This window comes from Propithecus coquereli, unplaced genomic scaffold (assembly GCF_000956105.1).
Source record: "Propithecus coquereli isolate 6110/MARCELLA unplaced genomic scaffold, Pcoq_1.0 Scaffold224, whole genome shotgun sequence".
In the NCBI taxonomy this organism is placed as follows: domain Eukaryota; kingdom Metazoa; phylum Chordata; class Mammalia; order Primates; family Indriidae; genus Propithecus; species Propithecus coquereli.
Window position 1 is genome coordinate 851,875 of NW_012147634.1, and position 13,588 is coordinate 865,462.

The window sequence follows — 13,588 nt, forward strand, 5'->3', positions numbered from 1 at the left end:
GGAAATTTAATGAACAGGTTTAAGCTGTATAACATTTTGAGAGAATTGCTAGGAATCAAAGGGATCAACTATAAAACCTATTGTAGGTATTTCCAAATGAAGTTGGCATGTTTTGGTGCTTTATCAAGATGTAGAACTTTTTTGCTGCATTTATTTTTATATTGGGTGAACAGTAGAAACAAATATTCACTGTTTAATGACATTTCTTTATATTTAATATGGTCTTACAAGTTAAGTATTTTATCATATTTTACATATATATTATAGAAATATGTATATAACTTTATGTAACTTCATTATTATTAAAACTAAGTTTTGATTATGACTTAAAGGCTAGATTTAGATTAGAATTTTGGGAGAGCTCTTAGAAATTCCAGGTAAGAATTAGATTCCAAATCATAGCACTGATTTATTTTTTAAGTTAGAAAAATACTTACTTCATGATAGCTCTTGTAAAGTCTTTGTTTTCTCTGTCATTTAGGCAGGGTTTACTAGACTACAAACTGTGTCTCTCTGGGATGCCATTATATGCTATTCTTTGCAGTTTGCTGTGAGACTTTTTCTTTTTTCGGTCTTGGTATTCATATTCCCAACAAATTGCCATAATATAAGTAACTGAAATTATGTCAACTGTATTTTTAAAAGTTACTTTAAGATTAAATATATTACTTAGAAAAATCACTGGGAGATAATCTTGGTATCTATGAATATGAGGAAGAGGCTGTGGCCCCGTTTTAATCTAAGCTTTAAGAGAGAAAGGGTGATTTAAATGGGATGATTTTATATTTGACATGGGGAGAATTCTCTGGATGTTGGAAATTTTTAATGAATGATGTAGATTGTGAAGAATTCTTTTTGGCTGTTTTCTACCTGAGTATACACTCACTGACTTGCCATTTAATTTAGCTGCTGCCTTACTAGGGGCATCTGTTTTGTGAACTCTTGTGTAATGGAAAGTATTGTATGGCATTTTAAATCCTAACTTTAGTATTTTTGTTCTTTCCTTTTCTTTAGGAGGAGCATATTATTTAATATCTAGAAGTCTAGGGCCAGAATTTGGTGGTGCAATTGGTCTGATCTTTGCTTTTGCCAATGCTGTTGCAGTTGCTATGTATGTGGTTGGATTTGCAGAAACTGTGGTGGAGTTGCTTAAGGTAATTCACTTTTCTTTTAATCATTCATTTACCAAATCTTTATTGAAGGCTTATGTGCCATCATGTCAGAGGTTAGAAAAGCAGTGATGTGGTGTCCAAGAAACTGGTCCTTCAAGAAGTTTAAGTATGGAAGATAGACAGATGTTTGCATTATTAGAATGCCAGCAGTGGATGCCTGCAGGAGGCCTTGGCAACATGATGGAGGAGCATTTACTCATTAGGAGTGGAGGTAGCACGAGAGTGTCAATGAACAGCTCTCCAAGGAAGGGAGTCTAGACACTAGCAGGCAAATAGGAAAGGTAAGGTGGTATGAGGAGAATAGGGAAGAAAAGCAAACAAAGGCCACCCTTTCCGGAAAGGGTGGAGTGTAATGTGTTAAGAAAACTATAAATATTTCAGTATGGTTGGAGCACAAAGTGGCAAGATGTTTGAAGACTAGAGAGAGAAAAAAGCATCACATTAGGAAGGGTCTTGTTTGCAATTAAGTTTGGGTTTTATCTTGGTTGGGATTGGGGGCCATGACATGCTCGGATTTGGGGCCTAGAGAAGTATCTGACCGTGGTATAAAGAATGGATTGAGAATCACAACTGGAGACGGAGACCATGTAAAAGGTTATAGTAGCTGTCTTGGGAGAGGAGATAGTAGCTTATGTTACTATTGTGATCATGGGTGAATTTGAGAGATTTTAAAGAAATTGAATGAGTAGACTTGATTAATGGGATACTGAAAATTAGAGAAAGAGAAAGGAGCATTTCAAATCTACATGCAAATTTCCAACTGGGGGATTTAGATGGAAGATAATGCCATTCATTGTGAGACAGAGAACATAGGACAGTTTAGTTTTAGATGTGCAAATTTGAGGAACGGCAGGGATATATCCAGATAGAGCTGGGAAGAGGGCATTTGATAATACCGCTCTGGAGTTCAGAAAACTTGTTTGGAAAGTCATTGGGATGTGTGTAATTAAAGAAGTAAGGGTGAGATAGGATTCCTCAGTATTATTAAATGAGAGGAACGTTGAGTGACACCTAGAGTTCACATTAGGTTAGGTTGTAACTGTTTTTTCTACAGTAGTATATATATAGTACATTAGGAAGTGTAAAATCTGTAAAGGACTGACCCTTACATTGGCATTGACCTTTACCTGTGTAGGCCAAAGGGATGGAGAAAAAGAAGGACTGTAATATAGTAAGCAAGCAGCATAATTATTTGAGTTCACATTCTTTCATTGTTTAGTGTATGTTTTTATTTGGCATTCAAAGTTTAAGGTTTACTTTGAACTCTTATCAGAGTGATTAAGGTTTAGAAATGATTTTGTTTCATGGAAAGTTAAATTGAGAAATCTAATCAAATTCCAAACAAATATTTAAAACTAGATTTAATATGTAAAATATTGAGGCACAGCTATAGTATTCTTTTGCAGTCACAGTCCATGAATCTAAAAACCAATCAATAGACAGGTACTTATACTACCACCATTTTTTTCTTCTGCAAGTAAATTCTTAGATCTGCAAGTAAATTCTTAGATATGATTATCTAAATGCTGTAGGGAATGTCAGATTAATTCAAGAGATGTCAAATTGACCTTCAGAAAACCTGTAATTAAACTTTTTGCAAAGTAAAAGGTGTATACTCTTTTATGAAGTCAAATGGGATCCTTCAGATTCAAAAAAGCTAAGAAATGACTCTCCCTACTATATTCGTTAAATATTATATTATTTCCCATGCCTTTGGTTGGCAAGAATTTCTTTGGATCCTGGGGGGTTTTCTCTCTAATTTTTGTATTTAGCTCATTTATCTGGAATTCAAGCAAATTTTTTTCTCCCTGGTTGACTTTTACAAAAAAATATTTTTTTAAAGAGCATTTATAAAATTGTTGTTAAAATCTTGTATACTCTTTTTTAGTTGATATGATACATTCTTCCTGAGTTATCAGAAATACTGAGTTATATTTTAGTTTTTTGTGCTTTTTATTACCTTATTTGAGAAGTGATAGTAATTCACAAATAGCTATTTACCTAGTTTACTAGGATAGCACAGTCTTTAACTAATTTTAACCTAAATGGAAACTTTTTAAAAATAGAATGGGAACAGTGTGTGTTTTTGAACAACAGCATGAAAATGTGTTTATTTCTTTTTCTCATGCAGTATAAAAGACCATTAAAAGCATGAGTTCACTAGTCACAATGAATGTGAAATATATTTTTGCCATGTAACTTTAAAAAATCCTAACTGCAATACTAGTCATAATTTGTGTGCTTGTTGGCAATTTCTTTTGCTTTACTGAGCCTATATTAAATAGCAGTGTTAATTTAATCATACATTTGATGTTATCAAATACTTAAATGACACCTCAATAGTATTTAAGTGATTCATTTCTTTAGGTCTTCCATTTATTTGTTAAGTAAACAACTTCTACATGTAAGGTGCTGTGATATTTCTAAAATGTTTCAAAAAGAATTTCAGAGTTTATGTAAAATAATTAATATTGCTCATTATATATATAACTATCTTTTCTAGGAACATTCCATTCTTATGATAGATGAAATCAATGATATCCGAATTATTGGAGCCATTACAGTGGTGATTCTTTTAGGTATCTCAGTAGCCGGAATGGAGTGGGAAGCAAAAGTAAGTCATGATAGGAACACCTGTAAATATTTCATATATGAACTTTTAGAGTTTGTGTTTTGGTAATGCTGTAAAGTATGGTAATATTTTCAGATTCTAGTGGCACCTAAATGGCCATTTTCACAGAAGTTTATGTATGAGGTTATTTTCTACTTGATAAGGTAAAGAATATTTGGAGATAACACTCAGTTAACACAGTACTTTCTAAATTTTGAATTTCCCATCTTCTTGCCAATTCCCCGATCTTGTTTTACAGTAAGTAGATATGCTCAGGAAAATATATTATATAGCCCAAATTAAATATTTGGCTTCATAATTTATATTAAAGTTTAGTTTAAAAATAAACATGGAGCAGTAACTGAAAGGTAGTACCCATGTGAAGATAGAGAAGCTATTCTTGCTTCTTGCTATTGAAATCTCAGAAGTCATGACTACCAAAGCCAGTGTCATTGTCTCTGGAAAAAATTGCTGAATGTCACATGTTACCTATAGGCAGAGCACCCAGAATTGTTTCTGCATTGTTGAGAATTAGAGTATGAGACAGCACAGCTCTGGTTTCCTGAGTAATGGATCCACAAAGATGTTTACTTTTGTAGATTTCACAGAAGTCACGTATTTGTGACTTTTGTATGATAAACTATTTACCAAACCAAAAATTGGGAAATTCTGAAAGAATAATTTTTTCCCCAGCTTGTTATATATTTGAAAGTCATATTAATGTAAAATTAAATCATTTATTTACACATTTAACAAATTGACCTTATTGAGAAGAATAGTATTTCTTACTACCTGGGACATGATCAGCATATAAGTAGTTCTTGTTCTCACAAATGACACAGTTTTTCATGAGTGTCTGCTCAGTTTTATTGGGAGATTCAGAGTGAAAAAGGGAGGTGGTAGTTCTCATAGATATTCTTTCCTTCCAGTCCCATTGCTACTTGCATTCCCCTCCTCCACATTGTCTTCTTCTTTCTGTACTTTGTCTTCTTTTTCTGTAGCAATCACACATTCAGCATTGTGTTTGGACCTTGTATAAAACTTGTGTTTGTGACAAATATATTCTCCACGTCAAGACTATAGTGCTAAGGTAGAAGAGACAGGAAATGAATGATACAGGATGGTGTAAGCCTGCAGTGCTTTGGAATTTACAGCGTCTTTATGCTTTGTGGGAGGGCATGCACATCCCCAGTATATTGACCATTTTAAGGTATTTCTTTAAAGAAATGTTTGTTCATTAAACAAAAATGTATTGAACACCTACTTGGTGTTTGGCCCTGTTTGAGGTACTGTCGATACAGGTGAACAGAAATCCTTTCCCTTGTGCAAGTTATATTCTAGTAGAATTGAATCAAAGTATAGACACAATATATTTGATTTTGATTTTTAATGTTTAAAATTACAGGCTCAGATTGTTCTTTTGGTGATTCTACTTCTTGCCATTGCTGATTTCATCATAGGAACATTTATCCCATTGGAGAGCAAGAAGCCCAAAGGTTTCTTTGGTTATAAATGTAAGTAAAAAAGATTGAATTCTTTTTAAGCGTACATATTATAACATTCTATTATTAAATAAGTTTAGTACATTTTAGGTATTTTGTAATGTAATTGAATATGGTCTGGTATTCACACTAATTTACAATTCAGTTTAGGTTTATGTGTGTTGTACCGTTGGAGTAAAAATCACTATTTATATCTTTCATTTTTTATTATTGGCAGCAAAAGATGATGGAATATAGAGAAATCAGTGCTACTGAGAAAAAGTGCTTTTGTTCTCTACTAATTTTTTGAATTTGTAACTTTTGTTCTAATGTGTCTTTTTCATTCTTTTAGATGTAGTCTCTTGGTGTGATTGTGAAATTTTTCTACAACTTGTGTGAGAATTTACTTGTCATTTTTTATTTCCTAAAGTTCCTATCTGTATCCCCTGCCCCCATCATCTTCCCACTTGATTGGGCAGCTCTGAATCTGTCTCTGCAGGGAAAATGCAAGTTGGAGAGAATAAGTTGCAGCAGCATGAGAGAGGCTTTTCCCTCAAGTTCGTAGGTCTGTGTATCTTCATTTGACTGACCCCCTTTTTTAAGCCCTAGAAAAAAAGGCCTAGCTTCAGTCCTCCTGAGTTTTCTTCCCCGGAGCTACTCAGTCATCTGTGAAAAGATGTGGAGTATAAATCAATGTTCTTCCTCTTTCAGAAAGTCTTACTGAAAAATAAAATCAGCTCAACTGAACTACGGAGGCTAGAGATTTACATTCTGTAAGCTCCTGAATCTTGTTGCTGACTGGTGACAACGTACAGTCCTTAGTTCAATCGTTTGTTGAGTAGCACTGGTTTGACCTACATCTGACACTGATTTAGTTGGCTGGGCAGTTTTCTGATACGAATTGTTTCAGGTTCTTACCTTAGCCAAGGGCACCCACTTATTATTTGTGCCTACTGGTCCTAGGTTTATATTATGATTTCTGTTCTGATTACTAGTGCATATGCCTACTTCTAAAATGGGCTTTAAATTGCTGATTTCCTGGATTAGGGGAAGAGGTTTCTACTGGGAGTGCCAGAAATGGAAGTTAGTAGCGTCAGTTAGGTAATTTTCTGTATTTTGTGCACTCGTACGTCTATTTGTGACATTTCTAGTTATGAATGATTTTTTTCACTTTAATTTTCTTGTATTATACATTTTTTGGAATACTTGTTTTTGTCACTTTTATTCCTAAAGGAAGTGTTAAAAATTATAGTGGATGGTTACTTCTAAAAATATTCTCAATGATTATACAAAAATTATATAATAAAATTATACAATTGCTTATGACTTTATTTTAAAATATCTGTAAATACCTGCTAAGCCACATTTTTCATTTTCTTTTTTTCAGATCTCTGACAACTTATGAAAGTTAGTTAATAGTATAGTAATAGTTTATATTGCATTCAAGCAACACATCTGGGCTATCTCAATGTGAGGTTAATCTAAGCATTCTTTGGCATGTGACTTTATTTTTTGGTGCTTGGTACTGCTTGGCTCTCTTCTTATTTGTTATACTAAGGTACGTCTGTCGTGAACAGGTTATATTGATAAAGTTGTCAGTTCAAATGACTACTTAATAGCGGTATTCATTTTCTTTTCTTTTTTTCTTTCTGATATGAGAAGTATTTCTCTTTCATCAAAGACTAGTGCTTCTGATGTGTTCTGGATCCCATTTCTTTTACTTTCTCAAAGACATTTGTCTTTTGGTCATCTGCTTGCTTCCCTGTGTCAAAACTTTCACCTCTGTACAAGCTTAGAGACTTGCGGTAGTAATTCCCATCCTCGAAAATGCTGTCTCTTGTTTTTTATTCCCTTCCAGTTACCACCTCACTTTTCAGTTTCCTTTCATAAGCAGATTTCTCAAATCTTCATCTTCTACTTACTCCTTGTTATTAAAAAATCAAGTCTACAGAAAACTTGAAAAATAATACAATAAACTCTTTACACCCTTCACCTGGATTCACCAGTGATGAACATTTTTATATCCTTTTTTCCACATTTGTTTTATCACTCCATATATATCTACTTATTGCTATGATTGCTAAGCCTTTTGAGCTGAGCTAAGTTGCAGAAATCATGACTTCTTACCTCTCAATACTTCAGCTTGTCTCTACTGAGGAAAAGAGCAATTCAGGAGGTTTAACTCCGGCACAGCACTAATATCTAACATAACAGTCCATGTGCAAATCTTTCTACTTGTCCCTGTAAAGATCTTTATAACAACTTTTATTTTTTCCTAGTCAAGGATCCAATCCAGGATCATATATTGCATTCAGTTGTCATGTTTCTTCACTTTTTTTTTTTAAATGGTTCTTTACATAATTTTAATTCCCCTCAAATCTGGAACAGCTCCTTAGCCTTTTTTATCTTTCATGATACTGACATTTTTCAAGAGTACAGTCCTTTTTGGAATAAAAAAAAAAAAAAGACAGGGTCTCCCTCTGTTGCCTGGGCTAGAGGGCATCATCATAGCTCACTGCAGCCTCCGACTCCTGGGCCCAAGTGGTCCTCCTGCCTCAGCCTCCAGTAGCTGGGACTACAGGCACGTGCCACCATGCCTGGCTAATTTGTAAAAAATTTTTTTGTAGAGATGGGGTCTTGCTATTGCCCAGGCTGGTCTCAAACTCCTGGCCTCAAGGTATCCTCCCACCTTGGCCTCCCAGTGTGTTAGGATTACAGGCGTGAGCCACCATGCCTGTCTCATTTGTTTTTTAGAAGGTTCGTATAGCTGGGTTTGTCTGATTTGTTTCCATAGATTCAGGTTATTCATTTTTGTCAGAATCACTGTGTGACGATGTGTTCTCCTCAGTGTATCCCATCAGGAGGGCACATGCTGCCGGTTTTCCCCATTCTGATGGTGTTAATTTTGATTACTGGCTGAAGGCCGTACGTATGCAGTTTCCCTATTACGAGGCTGCCAATTTCTTCTTTGTAGTTAATAAGTAATCTGTGCAGGGGACTTCGAGGCTGTGCACAGCCTGGCACCCATCAAACTTTCAAGTGGTTTTTTCCTTAGCCCCTCTGGTCTGGATTCTGCCTGTCAGCGTCACAATCACATCGTGGTAGATTCAATGTGCAGTGTTTTCATTCTTTGCCTCAACAATGCTCTTAGTTATGCTCTTGAAACTCTTTTGTTTTATTTGATGTCAGACACCCTTGGTGTCCTGCGTAAGTCACTGCTGCTATGTCTGTTCCTCCTACTACCCCTTCGCGCCTTCCTGTCCTTTACTTATTTATTTTTTCTTGTTTATTCACATCCTGCACTCCTTTTTGACTTCCTATCCTTTAAATGCAGAGTTGCACAGAATATGATCCTGGCCTTCTACCCGTATTCTTTACCTCAGTGGTATCTATTTTCAGAGCTCAAAATATTATCAAGAGCCTGACATGTTTCTGTTCCTGAATCTTTCCTTGTCAAGTCCAAATATACATCCAGCTGATTATTTGATGTGTCTCCTACTTATTCCTTCTCAGGCTTTTTCATCTAAGTAAGTAAAGGAAACCAGGACCTCAGTGTTTCCTGTTCCTACCTGCTCGTCTTAACTTCTAATCCTTTCTCATCAGCACGTTTTCCTCCTATCCCTAAATTAAACCACTGCGGCAACCTCGGTCTCCCTGCTTCAGGTGTTGACCTTCGGTCCGTTGCCCACACCGCATCCACACAGCGTCAGTCACAGTGTGTCATTGTGTGTTTCTAACCCAGCCTTGGCTTTGTATTTTATTTAGGATACAGTTTAAACTTTTATAAAATTTTAGATAATCTGACCTTCACTGTTCTCTCCAATCTTATTTAATTCTCCCTCTTACTCTAAGAGTTCTTTTATTTCCTCAAAAGAGCTAAACCTTTTCCTGCCTTGGAGTCTTCATATATGTCGGTTATTTTTGGTATACTCTTTTCCTTGATTATCGCATGGCTGTTTCTTGCTCAATAAAGTCTCAGCTTAAGTATTATCTCCTTAGTTATTAATATATTTGTTTCGCCTTCTGTAACCACATTGAATTGGATTCTCTTTTATTCGCTGTCGCAACACCCTGTTTTCATCAGTATGTTTACTGCCGTTTACAGTGGCCTGTTTCTTATTTTGTAGCTCCCCATTGAGACTCTTAAGTTCCATGAAGGCAGGAACAATGTCTAGCTTGTTTATAAGGTATCTCTAAGCACTTTGAGATACTAGGTAGCTCTAAATCAGGACCTGGCACATGGTAGGTAGGTACTTAAATATTGAATGGAGGGATGGATAAATTACAGTTAATTGGTTGTTTTAGTATCAGGTTCTATCTTTTAGAAAAAATGAAAACAATAGGACTGGTTGAAACTTATTGTTGAAATGGAAAAGATCTTCACTTAGGATGCCTTAGCTATAATTATCTGACAGCCTCGAAAATCAAACACGTCACCACTAGGCAATGGAGAAAGCTGTGGACCAAAATCTGTACAGAAAGTAATGTAAGCTGAAAGTTGTGGAAAAAATGGCTCCTTTTTAGCATGATATTCCTTCTGTTACCTTACCTCCCTTGTTTCTTTGACCTCGAGATTGAGAGGGTTGTCCACACTTTGATTTACATTTGGTCTGGTAATAAAATCAAGTCAGAGGCTCTTGAAATATATGACCCAGATTGGATCGTCATTTTGATTGTAAACCATTCCTTCATGAAAGAAAAGAAGAATACCAATACTTTATTTAGGAAATATGTAAGAATTTACCACTTACGTCAACCAAAGAAAAGTTAGGAGTCCTATATACCAATTACTCTTGACCTAAACCGTTATGGTCTAATCTGTGATCCATTAATTGCAGAAATGTTTTGTTCTCCACAGCTGAAATATTTAATGAGAACTTTGGGCCAGATTTTCGAGAGGAGGAGACTTTCTTTTCTGTATTTGCCATCTTTTTTCCTGCTGCAACTGGTATTCTTGCTGGAGCAAATATCTCAGGTGATCTTGCAGTAAGTATTATATTGTATCAATTATATGTAAAAAAGTGGTATATGTATATTTATTTTTAAAGATAGACTTAAAAAAATCTTCTTGTCTTCTAGGATCCTCAGTCAGCCATACCCAAAGGAACACTCTTAGCCATTTTAATTACTACGTTGGTTTACGTAGGAATTGCAGTATCTGTAGGTAAATAGCCTTACATTTCTTTATGTGTTTCAGAAATTTCATGATGTACATACTATAAATATTTCATGACACTTTCTAACTTTTAAATTCAGAAATATTTCAATAAAAAGGCATGAAGTTTTTTATGTGAATTCAAAAACAGTTTTAAGAAAACTAATAGTGACTTTTATAGACATTATCTGAACCACCAAATGCTTTATTATATCTCCTCCAGGATTTCTATTAATTATAGTAAATTAGAAAATTATATAAAATCCTATCCGTAAACTCTTAAATTTCACTGAGATATGTTTATAGAAAACATAGTTCATGTGTGGAAGCAAATGAATTTTACTCTCTGATCTACAAATTTCTGAGTATGTTTGTTTATGGTAATTATTTGTATTTTTATATAATTTTATTATATGAAGATTGTTTCAAGGTCATCAAGCATTGCCTGCCTTTTTTACTACAGAAACACTGATTTTGAAGAACAGGACATACTAAGTTGAATGAAAAGTTTTACTAAAGTCTTAAATTGAATGAAAATGGTTTTAAAACTATTTTATTGCATTCATGGTCTCATAGCATTTTAGAACTTGGAAAGACTTAAGTGATCAACCAGTCTCTCAATGCCTGTTTTATAGATGAAAGAATCGAAGCTCAAGGGATTTTACTACCAAAGATAATGATGCTAGCTTTAAAGAATTTTTTTCATGGCAAGGAGTTTTTTGGTTTTTTAAATCAAGTCTTTAAAGGCTATTTACAACGTAGGCTCTTAAAATTTACTGGAACATTCTAGTTCAAAAAACTCTATTTAAAAATTTATTATGATTACTATTAATTTACATGCAATTTGCATACAGTGACTGCATAAATTGTTCGAGTTTATTACACTTTCATGAAACTGTATACTTTCAAGAAAATACTTTCTTAAAAAGTAAGCATTTTTTTAAATATCTAAACTCTAAAAGCCAATTTTTACGGTTACATTTCTTAAACATAATACAAAAGTATATATTAGTCTAATACTAAAGAATCATGAACTCCGGGCTCATAGACTCCATAATGCAATGTCCATTGTATTTCAGTAAGAAAATTTCATTTTTGCCATATATGCACTGATTTGTTAGGGAGTAATTACAGAACTATATTTACAAACTCTGCTGTTATTTGCTTAAATGTAATTTTGAACTTTCACTACATGATAGTTAGAAATACTAATAATATCATCATGGTGGGCTAAACTGACATTTAAAGAGGAATTTGGTTTTTATATGTCCTGACAATCCATACACACACACATGTATCCTTAGCAAGATAGATGTGTTCCCCTAAAAATTCCCAGCATGCTTGTATACGTTATGTATAAGCTAGCTAAAGAAAATTTAGTCTTAATTTAAAGAATGATAAAACTGATTATGTTTTAACTTGTAAAATAATTTGTTACGGCAGATAAACATTTTCTATTTTTACTTAACCCTCTAAAATTCCTGCCCCTCATACTCAGTGTAGACTTATTCTGTCTACACTGGCCCTTGGAGCAATAAAAGTAGCCCCTTCTCCCTGATGTTCAGTAGGTAGGCCAGGAAAGATAGCCTGTATACCAGTGGTTATTTAACTAGTTCAAAGCAATGGAACCCTTTCCCCTCCCAAAACTGCAGGTATAGAACATCAGAAAATGAAGTACATGAAAACATAGCTGCTTTGGGACTAGTGGGAGCTGCAGGGCTCTGCTCTCCCCCGACCCTTCAATGGTTCAGAGGTGCTTTTAGGTTTTGCAGACATTGCTCTGAAAGGTAGATGAAGAAATTGAAAAATGAAGAACTGTATGTAGTCTGTGTAGTCATTAAAATATTCTCCCTTTCAAACTTAGTTTTCCATTTATTGTTCAGTTTTTTCTATAATGCCTAAAATATTAACCCGATACATGATGAAATAAAACGGTTAAAGTGCTTCAGAAACTAAAAATATGTAAAGTGTAAGGAATGGTAATTACTATTAGTTGTATGTTATAATGAATGATGAAGTGCTTATTTAAGGTAATTTTTGAAATATTTCATCATGGAAGTGTTTGGTTTATAGAAAAGTAGAGCATTTTCTATAATAATTAGCCCAATGTCACCCAACTTCAAAAAAGTTAGAAAAAATATTAGTACATGGTTAATCTTGCTTCATCTATACCCAGTCAGTGCCCCATGGATTATTTTTAAGCAAATCTCAGATACCGTATATTTTCTTATTGTCAGGGTAATTGTATTTGAGACAAAAGTTTAAATAGAATTATAATTCATTAATATTCAACTTGTTTTTCCCTCAGAGAAGATTGATATTACCTGAAGTCTGATTTTTGGCTATATTTCACCTGTAAAATATTTGGAGTATAGGAAAACATTATTACCATTTTTTAATACAATGTTTTTATATTTACTTAAGGTCATCTTAATCAAATAGGCCAGGAGACAGTTTTGCTAATATACCATTTTCCACAGCTATATTTATAAGGTTTCTAAGTGTATATGTATAAATACTATTCTTTATAAAAGGTTCAGTTTCACTCCTTAAATATTGGGGAACACAATGCTTTCCAAATTCTGTTCAAGGTAAAGCTATCTTAACTAAAAATGCTGTGTATGCTATTATAAGTGAGTGTATATATGCAGTCAGTGCTTTGATTCCTTTATGAATATATGTGATTCTGAAATGAATGTGGATGTTAGCTGTATTATTCTCATTGTCATTTGTATTCCAGGTTCTTGTGTTGTTCGAGATGCCACTGGGAACGTTAATGACACTATTGTAACAGAGCTAACAAACTGTACTTCTGCAGCCTGCAAATTAAACTTTGACTTTTCATTTTGTGAAAGCAATCCTTGTTCCTATGGCCTAATGAACAACTTCCAGGTGAGCATCGAATTTATATGATACAGACATTTGATATTTATGTAGGGGTCAGACAGCTATCAGATCTGACCATTCAGAATAGAGCCATAACTTAGAAGGGAGGACTATTGTTACTTTATATTCCCCAAAAATGTAGATCACTAATTGGACAAAGAGAAAACTACAAAAGGATTAAATCTGAGGCTGTTCAAGGATAAAGGGCCCCTAAGGATAATACTTTTATAATAGAGTATAAGATACAGTGTGTGTGTGTGTGTGTGTGTGTGTGTGTGTGTGT

General features: G+C 34.2%; 1 protein-coding gene across 1 annotated transcript in view; it reads left to right on the forward strand.

The window, feature by feature from the left end:
- SLC12A2 (solute carrier family 12 (sodium/potassium/chloride transporter), member 2) overlaps positions 1-13,588 on the forward strand; it is a 92,022-nt gene that overhangs the window by 43,078 nt on the left and 35,356 nt on the right. Inside the window, exons 5-10 of the mRNA XM_012645036.1 lie at positions 1,015-1,154; positions 3,676-3,786; positions 5,189-5,297; positions 10,123-10,250; positions 10,344-10,428; positions 13,160-13,311. Coding sequence (XP_012500490.1) covers positions 1,015-1,154; positions 3,676-3,786; positions 5,189-5,297; positions 10,123-10,250; positions 10,344-10,428; positions 13,160-13,311 — 725 coding nt within the window. The remainder of the gene's footprint in view (positions 1-1,014; positions 1,155-3,675; positions 3,787-5,188; positions 5,298-10,122; positions 10,251-10,343; positions 10,429-13,159; positions 13,312-13,588) is intronic.